General features: G+C 29.8%; 1 protein-coding gene across 1 annotated transcript; it reads right to left on the bottom strand.

Moving 5' to 3' along the window:
* Positions 1–6890: 6890 nt before the first annotated feature.
* LOC132757505 (uncharacterized) lies at positions 6891–8460 on the bottom strand. The gene is made up of 2 exons (XM_060748811.1): positions 8293–8460; positions 6891–7988 (listed from the first exon to the last, which is right to left on the bottom strand). Exons 1-2 carry the CDS (start codon positions 8377–8379, stop codon positions 6891–6893), a joined length of 1185 nt encoding a protein of 394 aa, XP_060604794.1. The 5' UTR covers positions 8380–8460.
* Between the last annotated feature and the right edge of the window lie 14454 nt (positions 8461–22914).

Here is a 22914-nt window from a genome sequence, read left to right on the forward strand (position 1 = left end):
TATTATAGTAATACAAATGAAGATAATTCATTTCATAATTGGTCAATAATTAATCTTTTCAACCCCAAATGGTAATTCTGTGAGACAGAGAGCATTAACTTTTTAAGTTTATAGTATGAATCCATTGAAATATTTTCTTAAATATCTGTATAATAAATTTACAAAACGAACTTTTTCAAAAACAAAATGACACAATTCTAATATCTTATTCTAAGCCTTTTCTAAGGCCTTAAAGCTGCATGCCTCCAGATGAGCGGAAATATTTTTATAAAATCAAACTTGAGAAAAATGTACTTAGAATTTAGGAAAAGTAAAAATATTCAAGATTCAAGAGTAAAAATATTCAACATTCAAGTATTAATTTACATGTTATGTATGATTAATGACTGATCTTTCAGTATTTTTATAACTATATTTCTACTGCATCACTAATACAGTTAGGGCTTTTTTTTGCACATTTTGTCCTCTTTTCAGTAATTTACATGGGTTTTTAAAATGCCACTGATAATGTGTAAATTGCTTTCTTTGGTTATTTAACATACTGGTTTCCTAGCAGTTTCCGTCCACAAATCGCACTTTTTAACAAATAAAATAAAAATCAGTATACGGAGGGATACAAAACTTTTTCAGGTACAGTGTAACTTCTGAAAACCGAACACCTGTGGGACTAGCCAAAAAGTTCGGAATTTGGAAATTTCTGGAATTCAGAAACAAAGTACAATTATTAAACTGTTTTATAGTAAGACATAATGAAAAATATACGAAGCTGATTAAATCTAAAAAAAAAAATAGCAAAATTATAGGACTTTTACTTTTTTAAATTTCATTATCACCTCTAATTGAATTTGCTAATACAATAACATAATGTTAATAATCACAATCTATCCTTTAGTATATTTCATATACATGTAGTACCTGTTATTTACCTGTATTTTTACATTTCATCACATTATTTTTCTCAATTTCTTAATTTTCACACTTTAAACTAGTGTTTGATATGCTTGACATGTTGTAATTCTAATAGGTGTCAAGATAGATGGGTACTGCTAATTGGATGATACAGACATTTTGAAGGTTTTTCAATTACAAGTATAATATTCCTTCACACCTTTTTTAATTTCCGGATTGTGGAAGTAAATTTTAATTGATATAACCCAAATTTTAACAAATAATCGTTCGGAATTCAGAATTTAGAAGTTCCGTTATTCAGAGGTTTTGATTACAAAGCAATATTAAGATGATTTTATCAGACAAACAGAACTTCCCAACCTTTTCCGTGTCGTCTGCAAAAATATTTTCTGAAGTATTGATTTACCTAAAATGGGGTCTTAGTTATTGCGCATGGATATTCACACTAGAATTCCCCAGGTGTTGCTTATTTTTGAATGTCGCAAGTTCTCTTATGTAATTTTTAATAACAGGCAAAACTTCAAAACATATAAATCATTGTACTATTTTAAATGCTGTTTAGCATAGAAAACAAATGTTTCTCCGATTGATGAAGTAACGTGGATGCCTTACTGGTAAAAATAGACTGTACTGGACGAAAATGATAAACGGCCGGAAAACTGCTAGGGGACAGAAACTGCTAGGAAACCAGTAAATAATACTTTTACAGTGTTCAATTTAGAACAAAGTCCCAGGGGGCCCATCGGGCCCATAAACTTTTCAAAAGGGGGTCATTTGAGAAAAAAGGGGGCCCACTCTGAAAAGAACATCAAATTCAAATAACGTATTTATCTTTTAAGTTACTTGTTCACGTACCATATATAGACCAAAAAACGGTTGCAAAATTCCAAAACAATCAACTCACTAAAATAATGACAATATTTTGACCCTTTTGAGAGTTACAAGTGTTAGCGTTGATACAGGCTCAATTTAAAGAACTGATTGGTAAAAAAAAAACGATGACATAATGTTCAAAGAAACATATGAATCTTATTCTAATGTTACTGCAGGGATATTTGATAATAATGTTCAGTTTTTTAATCAGCGCCCGGTATATAAAAGAAAATCATATTTTGCAATTAGCTTTGTTGATGAAGAATATAAACTTACAATAGTCGCTAAAAACATTTACCCTTCTCAATATATCCAAGCGAAAAACAAAGTGTCAACAGGTGCTAAGACAATGTATATTGGGAAGACAGACAAAACCCCACCAGTTAAAACCCCACACTGTATATTGACATAAATGGTACCTTTGATCTTTTGTCAGGGCAGCAGTTCTTACGTCACGCTTAAGATGTCTGTATTGATTTAATGATATGCACAATGTTTTAGCGCCGACCAGCCAAAGACCAATCAAAGTTTATTTAATCAATTGTCAGACACTCCCTAGCCAATCGTGTTTGATTAGCTCCATCTTTAAGACTTTTTCAATTGGATGAAGGCGCGTTCGTAATAATTTATGCACACTTCTCTATAATTAACTCGCACTTTTCACAAATATATATTATTAAGTAATAGTTACGGTACGAAGAACAAGTCTACATAGTATTTACAGACCCCGGCCGAGAGAGCGTAGCGATCAAGATTTTAAAAGGGTTACCAAGTACGGTAACTATGTTACCAACATGCTCTTGTTTTTCTATAAAAACTTCAGTTTTGAATTCAGTATTTATTAATATTATTCACAAGAAACTTTTTTTATGTACTTAATCAGGTTTAGGAAAGCATTCTAATGTCATTTAGGGCATTTTCTATGAGTGCGCCCATCGGGCGCACAGTTGAATTTGTTTTGCGCTGGGCGGTCTTTTTCAGGGGGTCAATGGCGCAACGGCGCGCTCTAGATTGAACACTGCTTTAAACACATTATCAAAATTTTCATGAAAATTAGCATGAATCTGGAGGCATGCTGCTTTAAATTAATAAAATATAATGAAAACTCCATATCAACAAAATTCTTTTTCTTTTGAGAAATTGTTTTTTTTTACCTGTAGGAATGAAATGTTCCAATGACAGGAGCTTGTCCTTGTACATTTGTCCTGAAAAAACTATTTTTTTGATCTGCTGTTTTGTTTACTTGCTGAGGTTGTTGTATTTACAATAGGTTTCATTTTGATTGTCCTGAAAATAACGTAAGTGTAAAGAAAAGAAAAGAGTATAGCTATTACACTCAGATACATAGATTATCTTTAAAATTTAAGTATGTGCCCAACCTCAAAAAGCAGTAACATTCGGAAAAGAATTCTTTTAGATTTGAAGGCGCCGAGATATGGAACAGTCTCCCTAATAACATCCACAAGCTTGAAAACTACAAAGAGTTTGGGAGACTGATCCAGGTTTGGAGTGACCAAAGTTGTAAATGTGCTATGTCTCTGTAAATTTGCTATGTGTTTGTTTTTTTGCTTAATTTTAATTTATGTAAAAATGCTTAGACTACATGTTTTGTTTGTTTGCTTTGCTTTTGTGCATCCCTTTTACTTAGTTTGCTATGATGCTTTGATTATAATGCTGTGTGTTAATTTTCCTTAAACCCTGTATTTTTATGCTAGTTGAATCTTTGCTGTCTGATTTGTATGTTTTGTTCATTATTAAAACTCCTTATTCTAACCTTCCATTAGGCTGTGCATGCAACTTAATTTTAGTTAACCTTTTGTTTTGTTACCTCCTGCATGACTTGTGCTTTTATCTTGGGTTTCTTTTTTATGTTGTTTTAGTTCTATCATAAATTCTTATGTACCTTTTCTTATAAGTAAGTCAATTTATTTATCTATTTTTTTTTAGGAAACCTTCAATTACGTATAAATTTCTTGATGTTAACTAATAACTTATTACTATTTTTATTAATTCTATATTTTTATTATAATTATTTTTATTTATTTCACATTGTTTACATGTATTCATACTTAAATTTCTATACTACAGTCCAATTTATTACTTTTATAAACTGTTACTACCTTGAATACAATATGTACTGTGAAATGTCATCAAACTTTGCTTTAATTTATCATCTTATTGATACTTTTATTTCTATTAGTTTTTTATGTTTTTACTTTCAGATCTGTTATATGTTTAGTAAGTATGCTTTAAGTCTTTGTTATTGTCGGTAAATAGCTTATTAGCTAATGTTTCTTGTAATATGTAAACCAACTTAAAATAAAGTTTCTTGTATCTTGTAACCTGATTAGAATCTTCACATTTTCACTCGGACACAAAAAACCATTTACATGATTTAGCTTTGGACATTCCAGCTGTCTGACTTGATTTGTCAAATTTCATACATCGTATCAATACAATACAATACAATACAATATCTTTATTGCTTCATAGGCCACCAGCCCAAAACAAAACATAGTTTACAAGTTTTTGTTTACATATGTACAAAACAGTGTTAAAGTATTATGGTAATAGTCAAATACAGTAATACATGTATAATCATCAAAATTCACTGCTATTTTAATAGAAAAAAAAATCTTTCTATAAAAGTTTGTCTGAAATAGAAATTGTAATTGGAGAATTAATTTTACTACATTTTTCAACAGTTTAACCTTATCCGAAAAAAATGTAAGGCAAAACATGCTAAAACGTAGTTTATCGCAAACTCAAATGTATACATTGAAAAATTTTGAATCAACAATAATAGACTTAATGTAGAATTTAATCATATTGGCATTAATGATTTGCACACGTTTGCTAACAATGTATAAATAAACAGGCTGGTGAAATTGCCAGATCGGGCTTAAAATGAAAAAATGTAATTTCTCAAAAACAGTCAAAGATATTGCTTTTAAACTTGTGATATATCTTAGGCATTATAATTAGATAGACTTAAACAAATGTTACATTTTTTATTATATGAGTAATACGGATTTCACATCACTTTTTTTTTTTTTTATATGGTCCAATTTTTTTAAGTCATAAACACATCTTTTGCATTTGCCTTTTTCCTCAAATCTGGATTATTTTTTGCATCCTGGGTATCTCTTCTAATGCGCCAGCACCTTAAATTTCTGTATTGTATGCTGTATTTTTAATTGCATTACAATTGTTGACCACACATCACCCACAGGGGTTAAATGTTTTTGCTAAAAAAAATTTACACAGATTAGAACTGCATAATTTACATGGTGGCGCATTCAAAATGAATATATCTGATCATATAAAACTCAAAATTCAATTGGAACTTCATTTTAAAAAGTCATGTTTCTTGGACTTTTGAAAATTTTAGCTGCTTAAAATCCAGCAAAGGCAAAATATTCTTGTGTAATAACTGAAATTCATTTAATTTCAGTTCTTATACATCACAAATTAGGTAGGAAATAATATGCTTTAAAAAGGTAAAAATAACTTTGATACTTTCCAAGAAATGTGCAATTTTCATTTTAAGCCCGATCTGGTAATTTCACCAGCCTGATAAAGCATAAACAGGTCTAGGATTTCATGATATTTATGGACTGTCTGTAAATTTATAGATAGTCTAAAATTTTAAAGATTTTTCAATCCATAAATTTACAGATATTCAATGAGAAATTTGCTGTTTTTAGTTTTACACTAAAATCCGCAGCTTAAGACAAGTTGTTTTATTGATTGTTTATATTTACAAAGGTAATGGGGTGAGTTTCATCTTTGTATGATGATTTTGAAATTTTTGCTAAAAGTGAAAATTGAAAGTCATCAAATTGTTCTGAATCTTACCATACTGTTACATTTAATCATATAATACGTAACCTTATTCATTTTAACCTGCGGTTTTGAGTTTTTATGCAACTTCTGCTATTTTCTTACTTCATGTCTGTAAATTTACAGATAAAAAAATCTGTAAAATTATGGATCGTCCAAAAATTTACAGACTGTCCATAAATATCATGAAATCCTAGACCTGATAGCGTGGACAAACCAGTTCTCGAACCTCTAAGGATTCGATGAGCCATTTTTAATCAATAAAACAATAATTTAGGAAAAACACATTAAAAACACACCTTTTAACCTTTATTCCACTTTTCTATCATGTATTTGTTGATATTTTATTTTTAAAACTAATCCAAATCCTTCCAGAAAAAACACTACCATTCTCTGTAAAACTGTCATGGCCGCTAAATATAGATGACCTAATTTCGAACCTCTACCATACAGTCCCAAAAACTACAGTTCAGTTCAGTTAATCTGGTCCAAAAATAACAAAATATAAACTTTAACTTTAATACATAACAGTAAACAGTTTTTTCCTTATTTTATGATTATTCTTCAGTGTTTTGTTCATGACATGGGCAAATAAAGGTATCATTTCGTCTAACAACAGTGGTATTGCAACAGTATTTCAAATGAACCCAATGACAACATCCTTCAAAATCACACTGAGCCCATTTTGTGAATACTAAAGACACACAGTTATGGAGTTCTTTGGGCTGAAACAGGTGGCAAACACAGCATTTTTCATCATCCTCCATTTCATCATCTGATGTAGAATCAGTGTCATAAACAAGGTTAATGTGTGATGGTCCAGGGACTGGTTCATGATGGATACTCAATCGTTTTGATTTTGATTTTACATTATTCATAAGAAATGTTTTACTTGAAATATGTTGGTTCTCTTTTGATTTCCTTTTTTTAGAAGATTTCGGGACTTCACTGATAGCTTTGGCTTTTCCATTCTCTTCAGTATTTTTTGCTTTCTCTCTTATTTCTTTCTCTATATCTGGGTTTGTGATTTCTTTACCAGCTACAATGCTACTTATTGTGTTATTTTTTTTCTTATTTTGGTTGAACTCTTTTTTCTTTTCTATAACTTCCTCTGCCAACTGAAAAAATCCTTGTGCATTTGATTTATTTTCATCATTTATTTTTTTTTCTTTTACAGGAGTAGTGTATGGCTCTGATGGCGTAAAATGATCTTTACTAATGGCATTACTATCCAATGGAAATATTCCGGGTTTTTTAGAATGACCTCAAATTGTCACTTGATAATGCACTATGGTATGATTCTGATGCAATGGTAGCAACATTAAACATAGTAAAGTAGTTACTTTAGTAGAGGGATTTTCTCTAAGATACCTGTGACATTTGCCTGTAAGGGCCCAAAAACAGCCAAAATCTAGTGGCTGTAGAACATGGCTTGTATGTATGAACATAATTACATTATTTTTCTTAGCCCAATCCAGTACAGGAACATTTATATGCGTTTTATGTCCATCCAGAATTACTAATATTGGCTGCTGTTTGTCACCTCTCTGTACGTACTTAATAAAGTGTTTTTCCATATAGTGTAGAAAAACACTTGAATTGGACCAACCACTGTCAGACATACTAGCAGCAGAACCAGGTGTTGAGCCATTCAAAAGGTCTTCATTGAAACGTTTACCTTTAAAGACAAAAAAAGGTGGAACTTGTGTGCCCAAAGCATTTCCACATCCAATAATAGTGGTGACATTAGAACGAGAAGAGGTTATTGCAGGTGTTCTTGAGTTTCCAGATACAATGTAGGGAGGAGTGTGTTCGGTTTGAATACCCTTTTCATCTATATTGTAAATGCACTCGGGCTTGTCAATAAGATCATTATCTTCAATAACAGCCTTCAAATTCATGAAGTATTCATCAACAACAGCCTGTGAGGTAGATTCAGCCCTGTAATTTGAAAGTGCTCTAGGCCTTACAACACGTAAATCAGGCCATCTATCCTTGAAACCATTAAACCATTTTGTACTAAGTGGCTTGTCTGGTGTCCTTTTGCCTAAACAAACGGCATAATTACTAGCCATTGCTATCACCTCAGTTATAGTGTAACCATACCCTAGGGATGCCATGGCTTTAATGTGATCAACAAAGTTCAGTTCTTCTTCTTGACTTAACAATGGGGCAGGACCTGGCTTCAATGTCTCTGGGTCAATTCTACCTTTCACACGATCTCTGAGGGTTGAATGTGGCACCCCATACTGCCTTGCTGCAGATTTTATAGGCATCCCAGTCTCTTTGACTAATTTGTAAGCATTCTGGAGAGCAGTTGGTGAGTAGTGACCATTTCTAAGACACCTTTTTGCTGGATGAAGCTGAAAAATAAAAGGAAAAATAAAAACTTACCATGAAGCAAAAAATTTTTTTAGTCTGTGAAATGGGCAAACTACGAAATGTGAACTGGACTGTATCATAGCTATTGTGAGGTTATAATTAGCTGTCACATGATTGTCACGTGACTTTATGTGCAGCCGAAAGGAAGGGGTACCTGCTATGTGCTTTTGTTTTGTTAAAACATACTTTTAAACAATATTTAATGGATTGTACTGACAGGGCTGAAAAAGGTAATAGGGATTTACTTAAAAATATTCACAATAACAAAATATTCATTCTAAATACCTGTTTCTTGCGCATTGTTTTCGTTTGACAGCTGCAGTTGCGTCCGTTGTTTACAAAACATTTGTGCACACGAGTTGATGACGTCATACGCAATTACGTAGCAAAGTAAACAACTTTTTTATGAAAGGTTCGAGATCAGGTGAGGTTCGAGAACAGGTGTTAATACGATAAATGTTCCTTCAAATGAAGAAACCGACACTTTAATTTGTATCTATTTTAGTATGTGTTATGTGAGTTATTGCTGTATCAATATATTATTATATATTAGTGATATACAGTAGTTACTCTAGATGTGCGTCCCAAGTCGGAGGCGCATAAAAAATGACAGAAGCCCCAGTGGTTAACACTCCCCACCCACTTCATTTTTTCATATGGTATCAAATAACTATATTTTTTAACAAACCTTAGAAATATTTAGTTGTGTATATTGAACTTAGTTACACGGAGTGATATCAAGGCAACAGATTTTATAAATCACGTCTGTATAAGAAATGAATTATTGGCAAACATGAAAGAAAAGTGCAGTCGAACACGCGAAATGTTGTTCTGCTCCCGAATAATATGACTGTGCTCCACCAATTTATATTTCTGAGTTTATAAAACGCTCATTTACCTGTGAGCACATTCCAAGCGTTTGTCAGGAAGGGAGTACGAAAATAAACCAGTCACTTTTCATGGTTGAAAGATACTAAATATAGCTGAAGGTAATAAAGTACTAAAAACGGATTGGTGTACTCATTCAGAGCGAAATTCGTTCTCTAATTCTGTTTAACAATTTGTTATTCTTTATGTCTACCCATTTTGAAGCGGTATAGATGGATACCGAAAATAAGCTATTTTCGCGAAAATAAGATCGCGGCTACGAAAATAAGATTTATTTTTTAAATAGTGCATTTATCTGTTGAAATAATTATGTAAAATATATATTTATGCATTCATTGAATGATTTTACAGCAAATTAAAATTTCAGAACCAAAAAAATATTTAAAAAAGTGAAGTTTGAGCCGAAAATACTATCGTACGAAAATAGCTCAAAATTGCTGTTAAAGCGAAAATAAGATCGGGTCTACGAAAATAAGATTTATTTTTTGATATAATGTATTAAAAAACGTATTTTTGTTTCTTAACAATTGATTTGTATGAATGAAATAATAAATTTCAGAACTAAAAGTATATTTTAAAAAAAGTGAAAGTTTCAGCCGAAAATACTATCGTATGAAAATAGCTTAAATTGCCGTGTAAATCGAAAATACGATCGGGTCTGCGAAAATAATATTTATTTTTGATATAATGAATCAAAAACTATTTTGCTGTTATTAAATGATTTGTTTGAATGAAATAATAAAGAATAAAAAATCTTGTAATGAAATATTAGATGTTTGTGCGGCAAATATGGTAAATATTCCAAATTTACTATAGTAAGAACGCATGAACATATTTAACCAAGATGGCATCTACGAAAATATATATAAGATTTACATGGTTCATAACTTATATTAAAATAGTGTTAACTTTACTTTTAATGATTTTGCAAATAAGTTTTAAGAATGAAATGTTCTCTTATAAGACAAAAAATGTTTGTGGTGAAAAAGTATCAAAATAAAAAAAAAGAACTATTGCAAAAACAACCTGAAACAACGACTACGAAAATAAGATCTAGATCTATATAAGAATATGTACCGTACGAAAATAAAATCATAACAGTACTCTACGAAAATAAAATCTGTAAGGAAATAAAAGCTGTATGAAAGTAATGTTCATACGAAAAAGGTATATTACCAAAATAAGATTTTGCTGTAAATAGTTAATACCTGTATGAAATTATTTATTATTTATGAAAGAACTACATGTACGAAAATAAGATCTGTAAACAATTCAAAGTCAAAACCTGTATGCATTGATATTCGTACAAAAATAATTGAGAATATGATCTGTATGGAAATAATATATGTACGAAAATAAGATCCTATTGAAAATAAAACTATACGAAAATAAGATCTGTCTGTATTCGACTAAGATTTTTTACAAATGAAAGATCTGTGAAAATGAAAGTTGCATGAAAAATAATATCCTTACGAGAAATAAGATACATATGAAAATAATATATGTAAAAAAATTCCTGTATGAAATTACTATATATACGAAAATAAGATCCTATAGAAAATGTGATCTATACGAAAAAAAAAAAAAGATCTGTAAGAAAATAATACGCACGAATATAAGATCTATATGAAAATAAGATCTGTATGAAATAATGTCTGTTTTTACTAAGATTTTTACGAAAGTAAATTCTGTGAAAATAAAATCCTTGTGAAAATAAGATTTATACAAAAATAATTAAGATCTGTACGAAAATAATGTCTGTATATGAATAAGACTCATACGAAAATAATATTTGTATGATAATAATATCTTTATCAGAATGATATGAAAAACGACTCTATATGAAAATAATGTCTTTACAAAATAAGATCTTTAACGAAAATAAGATCTGTGTAAAAATATGTCTTAATTTTTGATAAAAAAATCTGTTAAAAATCTGTAAAAAATAAGATATCTATATGAAAATTTGATATGATTGGTGACAATGATAAATCGCCAATAAACACCTTTAATGAAGGGCTTTAATAAGTGTGTGTCAATTACGATAAGTGCGAAGAACAATAATCCAATCATCGTATTAGCGCATTGATTGCTGCCGACAGTCATGTGCACGTGTCATACGTTGTGTCATTTTTTTTCCTTCTCTCAAACAGAAATATCTTGTTTATGCATTATTTAATTAAAGTACTTAAAGCAATAAAGTTATATACTTTTCTTTTACTTAATATAGATATTATTTTCATATTAGAATCTACACGTATCTTCAATTATCTTTTATATTGCTAAAATTCATTTTCCATAGTGATATCTTATTTTCACGTGTCACGTGATATTGTACACGGAGAACGTGGTTTAGAACGGTCCGATAAAATGTCAATTTTTACAACATTTCTAAAGGATTTAGTTAACAATATGTGGATATAAAGTAATTTCAGTATATGTGTTCTAATGTCCGATAAGAAAAAGAGTGAAAAAAGTGAACTTTTGACTGAAAAATCAAAAAATAAACGTGAAGCCACGTAAAAAGAAAAAATATGACAATACAAAATGGGGGGATTTGATAACGAAATATGGTTTGAAACAGCTTATCACAGATCCTACTAGGATAACAAAACGTACCCAAAAGATTATAGATCATGTTTATACAAACAGTAGCAGATATATTATTGAATCGTTTGTTTCTGATACCTCATTAAGTGATCATTATCCGATAGGTATTTCAAGATCAACGAAAGCATGTAGTACCCGATTGATTAATGAACATAATTCGATTAAATATAGATGTTTTAAAAACTTCAATGAAATTGATTTTCAGGCAGACCTTGTTTTATCCGATCTTGAATTAGTCGAGCACATAATAAATCCGAATGAATCCCTTAGCTTATTTTACTCCATTTTAAATACTATCTTGAAAAAGCATGCACCAATAAAAGAAAAACGTATCAAACGTGAACACCGCCCGGAATGGTTTACTGATGAGATAAAATATCTTATACATGAACGTGATTACTATCATAAAAGTAGGGAAACATGAACAATACAAATTGCTCAGAAATAAAATAACATCAATGATTAAAAAAAGTAAAAGAGATTTCTTTAACAATGCTATTAAAAATAACAAAGACCCGGCATTTTTATGGAAAAATTTAAAGGACGTTTCAAATCTAAATAAAAAAGGTTGTATTACAATGCCAGACAGACTAGTGACAGGTAATAAAGAAATTTACGGAACTGTTAATATTATAAATGAATTAAATAAGTATTTTGTCAATATCTCGAATGTCATACATAAAACAAAGTTTTCAAATACAAATTTTTCAAAATTGAAAGAAACTTTAGACCAAAAGCTAATACATCATGAATCTAATATTGAATTAATTACACCGTTTGAAGTAAAACTTATTATTGAAAAACTGAATATTAAAAAATCTGCAGGATTAGATGGAATTGGACCAAACATCATCAAATATTGTGGAGATTATATTACACCAATAATTGCATCAATTATCAATAATAGTATTAAATCTAATATTTTCCCAGATGATTTAAAAAGAGCTCGAGTTATACCTATTTTTAAATCGGGGGATAAGAATGAAGCAAATAACTATCGACCGATATCAATTTTGTCAACTATATCCAAAATATTTGAGCGCCATATTGCCAAACAAATACACTCATTCTTTGAAAAAACGAACATTATTCATAATAAACAATCAGGATTTCGTAAAAATCATTCATGTAATACTGCACTCATAAGTTTAATAGATACTTGGTTAAAAGATGTTGACAGTGGAAAAATTATAGGGACTGTATTTTTAGACTTAAAGAAAGCCTTTGATTTGGTTGACCATGAAATACTTTTGCATAAACTTAAACTTTATCATTTTTCTGAAAATGCCGTTAAGTTTTTTATGTCATATCTTTCTAACAGAATACAACTGGTTAAGATAGGTGATCTACAATCTCAGACAATGAAAATAATTTCCGGTGTTCCACAAGGCTCAATATTAGGACCTTTATTATTTCTAATATATATAAATGACATAGCTTTCATTGGTAATGATATGAAAATTGATTTATACGCAGACGATTCTACTCTTTATGAGTCCGGAGAAAATATATCAAAAGTAGAAATAAAACTTCAAGATCATTTAAATAACATTGACAAATGGTGCAAAATAAATAATATGGCCTTAAATCCAGATAAATCAAAATGTATGGTAATAGGAACAAGACAAAAAGTAAATATTATGAGAAAATTAATTCTTAAGATAAATGAAATAGCTCTTAAAAATGTAACTGATCAAAACGTCTTGGGTATTTGCATAGATAACAACTTAAAATGGCACTTGCAAATTGACAATGTTTGTAAAAAACTTAACGGAAAAATTGCCTTATTGAAAAAAATATCGTATTTTTGCACTTTGATATGAAATTATTGTTTTACAATGCATATGTATTGCCCATTATGGACTATTGTTGTATTATATGGGGTAAAGGAAACACAAACTACATAAATAATGTTTGTTAGTTACAAAAACGAATTGCTAAAATCATTTTACAGCAACCTCAAAGATCTCCGTCAACAAATCTATTCGAAACTCTTAATTGGTTACCGTTCCTTGACAGATGTAAATACCACACGGTGGTGCTTGTTTTTAAAACTTTAAATAACATGACACCGACGTATATGACAGAACTGATGACTTTATCCGACAACAAAATATATAACTTAAGATCTAGGTCACGGAAAGATATTGTATTATGGACAAGACCTAAAACAAATTATATTAAAGACACATTTTCTTATTATGGCATGAACATTTGGAACAATATACATTTAAATATTCGTAATGTTAATAACCTTAAATGTTTTAAAGAAAAATACAAAGCATATCTTGATGTTCATATGAATGAATGAGTGAGTGAAATAATGAATGAATAAATATATGAACGAACGAATTAACGAACGAACGAATGATGCAATATACATATATGTTTAAACAAAAATTGTTGAGTGCCTGTCGAAAGTATATGAGTTGTACTATTCTAAAAATTACATATTATACATTCATTTTTCTACCTATGCATGTCCTGTTGTTGTTGTTGTTTTCTTTTTCAGAAGGCCACTTTGGAAATAAGATATATATGATTGTTATTGTATGTTCTTAATGTGTAACCTTCTTTAAATAAAGACATTATTATTATTATTATTATTATTATTACCTTTGTTAGAGGGCAATGAACCGGCGCCATCCATGGGGTTCGGGTTCCCAACGCCAGGCGCTGGATTCCCTTCAAATCCACCACAATGGGCGACTGAACTCATAAATGACGTAAAAATGATAAAGGAAAAACTTCATTCTATCGATAAAATTGAGAAGTCAATTTCATCCATTAATATAAAAATGACAGACATAGAATCAAAAATGAAATCATTCGGTACTAGGATCACTGAAACTGAAAAATGCTGTGAATACTTGTCTAAGGACAATGATTCGATACATCGTGAACTTAAAGACACACGAAGTGACCGAAATATAAAAAAGACTTTGTAGAAACAATCCACTCAGATATGCGGGGTGCAGGAGAAAAACAGCTAATAAATCTAGAAATGCAGTCACTGCAGAATAACCTTCTGTTTTATGGATTTCCCGAGGAACCAAACGAGACTGCGGAAACCTAATAAAAGAGCTATGAGATACGTTGAAATTGTCTGACGCTGAAACATTTGGGTTTGAGAAACCCCCCTATCGTCTTGGAAAACGTTCGCCTGGAAAAACACGTCCTATTTTAGCACGTTTTATACACAATCATCAGCGAGAACGTGTAAGGTCGCGTCTTTCGATCAAGCAGACGACTTGAGGGATGTAGCACGTGGGATCGGGATTCAACTACCTAGGGCAGTGCGTGATGCTAGAAGACCGCTGTATCCGAAAATGGAAGAGGCGAAAAAGGCCGGTAAATCTGTAAAATTCATCGGAACAAAATTATTCATTAATAATTAGAATACAAACCGAGTAGTGATTACTAGAGATGTCATGAAGAGTTACCCTTAAATGTACTGTGTGGAATGTCAACGGACTAATAAGACATATTACTGATAATGATTTTATTTCGTTTATATCTAGTTATGATTTAGTGTTTCTAAATGAGACTTGGATTTCGAAAACTGACTTATATAGATATGATATTTCTGGATTTACTTGCATTCAACTTAGTGGAAATAAGGTAAAGAACAGTAGCAGAGGTAGATACAGTGGCGGTATTTATTTATACTTTAATAATGATATTAAAAAATATATAACTGTAGCAGAAATGAACCAATATGGATATATGTGGATTAAATTAAGTCAAGAACTATTTTCATTTAATGAAGATGTATTTATATGTCACTTGTATATACCTCCCGTAAATTCTAAGGTAATTAAACAGGAGGAATTTGATTTTTTTGAAAATTTAGAAATGATATTTTGAAATATAACGAATTAGGCAAAATATACGTAACTGGCGATTTTTAATAGTCGCACCGCCGATTTGCCTGACTATTTTTTTTTGATAAATACTTAGACGACCCTTTTGTTAACCGAATAAATATACCCGAACGAGTTAACAGAGACCACGTGATTGATACGCACGGGCGTCGTCTGCTGGATTTGTGTATATCAACCGGTTTGTCGATAGCAAACGGTAGGGTGTCACATGACCGCGATACGGGCGATTACACGTACTGTTCACATCAAGGGCAAAGTACTGTAGACTACTTACTATTAAACCGTCATGATTTCGACTCATTATTGAGTTTCGAAATTCTCGATTTCAACTCATTTTCGGACCACGCGCCTTTAACGTTTAGTTTGCCTAGAAAGAATTTAAACAAAAACTATCAGTCAGTACCTTCTGTTGATAATACATCTACACAAAGAATTGTATGGGATCAAAATAAAGTCAGTCTTTTTACAGAAAATATAAATAATAAAAGAAATACGTTTTTGCAATTATCAAACGCTTTAAATATAGAGCCAATAGATGTTGTTGTTGAAAAATTTTCATCGGAACTTTTAAAATCTGCTTCTGATGTATTCAGACAACAAACAAACGTAGAAAAAATTAATACTCGCCAAAACAAAAATAAATGGTTTGACTATGCTTGTTTACGCGAAAAAAAAAGCAGTTCAATAGCGTCCGAAATAATTTCCTGCGTAACAGAGATAATGATGATATCAGACGGAACTTTGTGCACGCGCGAACAAAATATAATAAAGTTAAAAAAATCGCGAAACGGAAATTCAAAATTAACGAGGGCAAAAGACTAGAAGATCTAGCAAAGAAAAATCCTAGAAATTTCTGGAAAACCCTGAAAAAAATAAATAAGAATGTCATAGACAACCCAGAATCTCTTAATATTAATGACCTACGTGATCATTTTAAAACACTTTTTGGGGAAACCAGCTCAAACGATATGAGTGGTAATGTCTTCAAATCGATGTATACTGTAGTAAAATCATGTGTAAAGTTTAAAAATACATATTCCGATTTCTTCAATTGTGATATCGGTCTCAAGCAGGGAGACCCGAGCTCGCCTCTGCTGTTCATGCTCTTCGTTAGTGATATAATACAAAACATAAACACTGACATAGATGATATATTTAGTCTAAATGAACAAAAATTATTTCTCATTCTATATGCAGATGATCAAGTGCTGTTTGCAATGTCCCCTGAAAGTTTACAGTCAATGTTAAATGACGTCGTTGTTTATTGTAATACTTGGGGTTTGAAAATAAATACGTCAAAAACCAAGGTCATGATCTTTGAAAAGGGAAGAACCACAATTTTTTCTTTTTATATTAATGACACACAACTTGAAATAGTAGACTCTTTTAAGTACTTAGGAATTACTCTTTTTAAAAATGGCAATTGGTCGAGGACACAAAAATGTGTTGCTCAGCACGCATCCTTTGCATTAATTTATTTAATTTGTTTCGTTTGTTTAATAACGCAGAATTGACTTTTTCAAAGACATTTTACTTATTGACACGTTGGTTGGTTCAGTTCTTAACTTTGGAGGGTACCATAAGGCCAGGGAGATAGAAGTTGTACACACAAACATTTTTTACGACGAATACTTTGCGTTAAACGATCAACCAACATATCGGCACTATATGGTGAAACTGGGCGTTTTGCCCTTGAAATTATGCCAAAGATTACTATCATGTTAAAATACTGGATGAAAATATCGCAAAACTCAAATTCACTGATTTTACAGACATCTCTAATGCTTAAACATGGCACTGATTTTGATAGACATTACGCACGAAATAACTGGGCGTACCAAATCAAGACTATATTATATAACCATGGTTTTAGTTACATTTGGGACCACCAATTTGAAATCGACATTCCTTTTGATGAAATTAAGAAAAGAATTTATGATTCATACATGCAAACATGGTATGGGGAAATTAATAATTCAAATCGACTTAATTCATACGCGATATATAAACATGAATTCGAGCTTGAGAAATACCTTAATATCATCTACGAAAATAAATACCGAATAGCATTAACTAGGTTTAGAACTTCGTCACATAGCTTAAATATTGAAACCGGAAGATATAATAACATCCAAAGAGAAGATAGATTATGTAGGTTATGTAATATGAATCAAATCGAATCGGAATACCATTTTCTTCTAGTTTGTCCTTTTTATCGTGATTTAAGAAAAAAATATTTTCAGCCTTACTTCTGTCACTGGCCAAATATCAAGAAACTTGAGTTACTATTATCATCACGTTCGAATAAAACTATTTATAATGTAGCTAAATTTATATACTATGCGAATCTAAGTCGCGACGCGTAAATAAAAGTTCATACAGCATGTTCAATCTATAATTAGTTTAACTCACGATTTTTCCCGTATTTAGTTGGTTTACTACTAGATAGAAGTATTTTAAGTATTTACACGCGCACGAGAATCTCATTTTACGCGCGGGAGGTATAAACAGAAACCTTGTGTAGCTGATTCAATTTATATTTAAATGACCAGTCTTTTTTCTTGTAGTTTATATTTAAATGAGCAGTCTTTTTCTTGTATCAAAAGTAAAATATTATCAATTAAGTATTAATCATAATTGATAATCATGTACTCTTCTGTAAACCATGTTCTCTTTGTATATTATACTCTGTATGCTAAAAACATTGTAAAATGTTTAATGTTGAATAAACTATTGTATTGTATTGTATTGTATATTTTCATATAGATATCTTATTGTTTACAGATTTTGAACTCTTTTTCGTATCATTCTGAAACAGATATTATGTTCATACTAATACATTTGTATTATTTTCGTTTAGATCTTATTTTCGTAAGGAAATTTTTTTCATGCAAATTTCATATTCACAGATCTTATAAAAAATATTTGTAAAAAGCTTAGTCTCATACAGATTTTATTTTTGCAGAGATCATATTTTCGTATACGAGTAAATCTTATATTCGTGCAGATATATCAATTCATGCAGTAATTGTTTTTACAGATCTTATTTTCGTACATACATAGTATTTTCATACAGGTATTATTTTTTAACAAAGCTCATTTTCGTATATATATCTTATTTTTGCATAGATCATATTTTCAATTAGATCTTATTTCGTACAAATTTCAATTCATATATATGGATTTTAATTGTTTACAGATCTTATTTTCGTATAGATCATCAATTGGATCTTATTTTCGTACATGTAGTATTTTCATACATATATTACTTTTCATACAGGTATTTTTTACTAACAGGTCTTATTTTCGTATGTACATAATTTTCAAACTTACGGATCATATTTTCGTAGAGTACTGTACAGTATAGATGTTTATTTTCGTACATATTCTATATATGCAGTAGATCTTAAACTTGTAGTCGTTGTTTTTAGTTATTTTCGCACTAGCTAATTCTTGCTTTTATTTTGATACTTTTTCACCACTACCTTTTCTTGTCTTATAAGAGAAGATTTAATTTACAATCTTATTTGCAAGTAATACAATATAATTTTATAAGTTATTATCTATCTTATTTTCGTAATCGCCATCTTGGGGTTATTTTCGCATGCCTTCTTTCTATACTTTCTATACCATGTATGCCGCACAAACGTCTAATATTTCATTACAAAGTACTTCATTCTTTATTATTTCATTCATGCAAATTATTTAATAACAATAAAAATACGTTTTTCAATACATTTTATCATAAATAAATCTTATTTTCGTACTGTCAACATCTTTTAACCAAGTATCTATTAAACTTATGAGTGCAGTATTACATGAATGATTTTTACGAAATCCTGATTGTTTATTATGAATAATGTTCGTTTTTTCAAAGAATGAGTGTATTTGTTTGGCAATATGGCGCTCAAATATTTTGGATATAGTTGACAAAATTGATATCGGTCGATAGTTATTTGCTTCATTCTTATCCCCCGATTTAAAAATAGGTATAACTCGAGCTCTTTTTAAATCATCTGGGAAAATATTAGATTTAATACTATCATTGGTAATTGATGCAGTTATTGGTGTAATATAATCTCCACAATATTTGATGATGTTTGGTCCAATTCCATCTAATCCTGTAGATGTTTTAATATTCAGTTTTTCAATAATAAGTTTTACTTCAAACGGTGTAATTAATTCAATATTAAATTCATGATGTATTAGCTTTTGGTCTAAAGTTTCTTTCAATTTTGAAAAATTTGTATTTGAAAACTTTGTTTTATGTATGACATTCGAGATATTGACAAAATACTTATTTAATTCATTTATAATATTAACAGTTCCGTAAATTTCTTTATTACCTGTCACTAGTCTGTCTGGCATTGTAATACAACCTTTTTTATTTAGATTTGAAACGTCCTTTAAATTTTTCCATAAAAATGCCGGGTCTTTGTTATTTTTAATAGCATTGTTAAAGAAATCTCTTTTACTTTTTTTAATCATTGATGTTATTTTATTTCTGAGCAATTTGTATTGTTCATGTTTCCCTACTTTATGATAGTAATCGCGTTCATGTATAAGATATTTTATCTCATCAGTAAACCATTCCGGGCGGTGTTCACGTTTGATACGTTTTTCTTTTATTGGTGCATGCTTTTTCAAGATAGTATTTAAAATGGAGTAAAATAAGCTAAGGGATTCATTCGGATTTATTATGTGCTCGACTAATTCAAGATCGGATAAAACAAGGTCTGCCTGAAAATCAATTTCATTGAAGTTTTTAAAACATCTATATTTAATCGAATTATGTTCATTAATCAATCGGGTATTACATGCTTTCGTTGATCTTGAAATACCTATCGGATAATGATCACTTAATGAGGTATCAGAAACAAACGATTCAATAATATATCTGCTACTGTTTGTATAAACATGATCTATAATCTTTTGGGTACGTTTTGTTATCCTAGTAGGATCTGTGATAAGCTGTTTCAAACCATATTTCGTTATCAAATCCCCCCATTTTGTATTGTCATATTTTTTCTTTTTACGTGGCTTCACGTTTATTTTTTGATTTTTCAGTCAAAAGTTCACTTTTTTCACTCTTTTTCTTATCGGACATTAGAACACATATACTGAAATTACTTTATATCCACATATTGTTAACTAAATCCTTTAGAAATGTTGTAAAAATTGACATTTTATCGGACCGTTCTAAACCACGTTCTCCGTGTACAATATCACGTGACACGTGAAAATAAGATATCACTATGGAAATGAATTTTAGCAATATAAAAGATAATTGAAGATACGTGTAGATTCTAATATGAAAATAATATCTATATTAAGTAAAAGAAAAGTATATAACTTTATTGCTTTAAGTACTTTAATTAAATAATGCATAAACAAGATATTTCTGTTTGAGAGAAGGAAAAAAATGACACAACGTATGACACGTGCACATGACTGTCGGCAGCAATCAATGCGCTAATACGATGATTGGATTATTGGTTCTTCGCACTTATCGTAATTGACACACACTTATTAAAGCCCTTCATTAAAGGTGTTTATTGGCGATTTATCATTGTCACCAATCATATCAAATTTTCATATAGATATCTTATTTTTTACAGATTTTTAACAGATTTTTTTATCAAAAATTAAGACATATTTTTACACAGATCTTATTTTCGTTAAAGATCTTATTTTGTAAAGACATTATTTTCATATAGAGTCGTTTTTCATATCATTCTGATAAAGATATTATTATCATACAAATATTATTTTCGTATGAGTCTTATTCATATACAGACATTATTTTCGTACAGATCTTAATTATTTTTGTATAAATCTTATTTTCACAAGGATTTTATTTTCACAGAATTTACTTTCGTAAAAATCTTAGTAAAAAACAGACATTATTTCATACAGATCTTATTTTCATATAGATCTTATATTCGTGCGTATTATTTTCTTACAGATCTTTTTTTTTTTTTCGTATAGATCACATTTTCTATAGGATCTTATTTTCGTATATATAGTAATTTCATACAGGAATTTTTTTACATATATTATTTTCATATGTATCTTATTCTCGTAAGGATATTATTTTCATGCAACTTTCATTTTCACAGATCTTTCATTTGTAAAAATCTTAGTCGAATACAGACAGATCTTATTTTCGTATAGTTTTATTTTCAATAGGATCTTATTTTCGTACATATATTATTTCCATACAGATCATATTCTCAATTATTTTTGTACGAATATCAATGCATACAGGTTTTGACTTTGAATTGTTTACAGATCTTATTTTCGTACATGTAGTTCTTTCATAAATAATAAATAATTTCATACAGGTATTAACTATTTACAGCAAAATCTTATTTTGGTATATACCTTTTTTCGTATGAACATTACTTTCATACAGCTTTTATTTCCTTACAGATTTTATTTTCGTAGAGTACTGTTATGATTTTATTTTCGTACGGTACATATTCTTATATAGATCTAGATCTTATTTTCGTAGTCGTTGTTTCAGGTTGTTTTTGCAATAGTTCTTTTTTTTTATTTTGATACTTTTTCACCACAAACATTTTTTGTCTTATAAGAGAACATTTCATTCTTAAAACTTATTTGCAAAATCATTAAAAGTAAAGTTAACACTATTTTAATATAAGTTATGAACCATGTAAATCTTATATATATTTTCGTAGATGCCATCTTGGTAAAATATGTTCATGCGTTCTTACTATAGTAAATTTGGAATATTTACCATATTTGCCGCACAAACATCTAATATTTCATTACAAATTTTTTTATTCTTTATTATTTCATTCAAACAAATCATTTAATAACAGCAAAAATAGTTTTTGATTCATTATATCAAAAATAAATATTATTTTCGCAGACCCGATCGTATTTTCGATTTACACGGCAATTTAAGCTATTTTCATACGATAGTATTTTCGGCTGAAACTTCACTTTTTTAAAATATACTTTTAGTTCTGAAATTTATTATTTCATTCATACAAATCAATTGTTAAGAAACAAAAAATACGTTTTTAATACATTATATCAAAAAATAAATCTTATTTTCGTAGACCCGATCTTATTTTCGCTTTAACAGCAATTTTGAGCTATTTTCGTACGATAGTATTTTCGGCTCAAACTTCACTTTTTTAAATATTTTTTTGGTTCTGAAATTTTAATTTGCTGTAAAATCATTCAATGAATGCATAAATATATATTTTACATAATTATTTCAACAGATAAATGCACTATTTAAAAAATAAATCTTATTTTCGTAGCCGCGATCTTATTTTCGCGAAAATAGCTTATTTTCGGTATCCATCTATACCCATTTTGAAGGGTTTGTGCTTTTTTTTATCAGATTAGATAAATGAACTATTATAATTATGCTGATGCTGTTGTGTTTGTTAAAGTCAAGCTGGCTTTCAAAAGGCACTTATAATTGAATGCTCCAATATTGTTAAGTGTGACACTACTCATAAACGCTAATAAAACAAAAGTTGCTGTA

Source organism: Ruditapes philippinarum, unplaced genomic scaffold (genome assembly GCF_026571515.1).
Source record: "Ruditapes philippinarum isolate M1 unplaced genomic scaffold, ASM2657151v2 ctg1267_1_1_1_1, whole genome shotgun sequence".
NCBI lineage: Eukaryota > Metazoa > Mollusca > Bivalvia > Venerida > Veneridae > Ruditapes > Ruditapes philippinarum.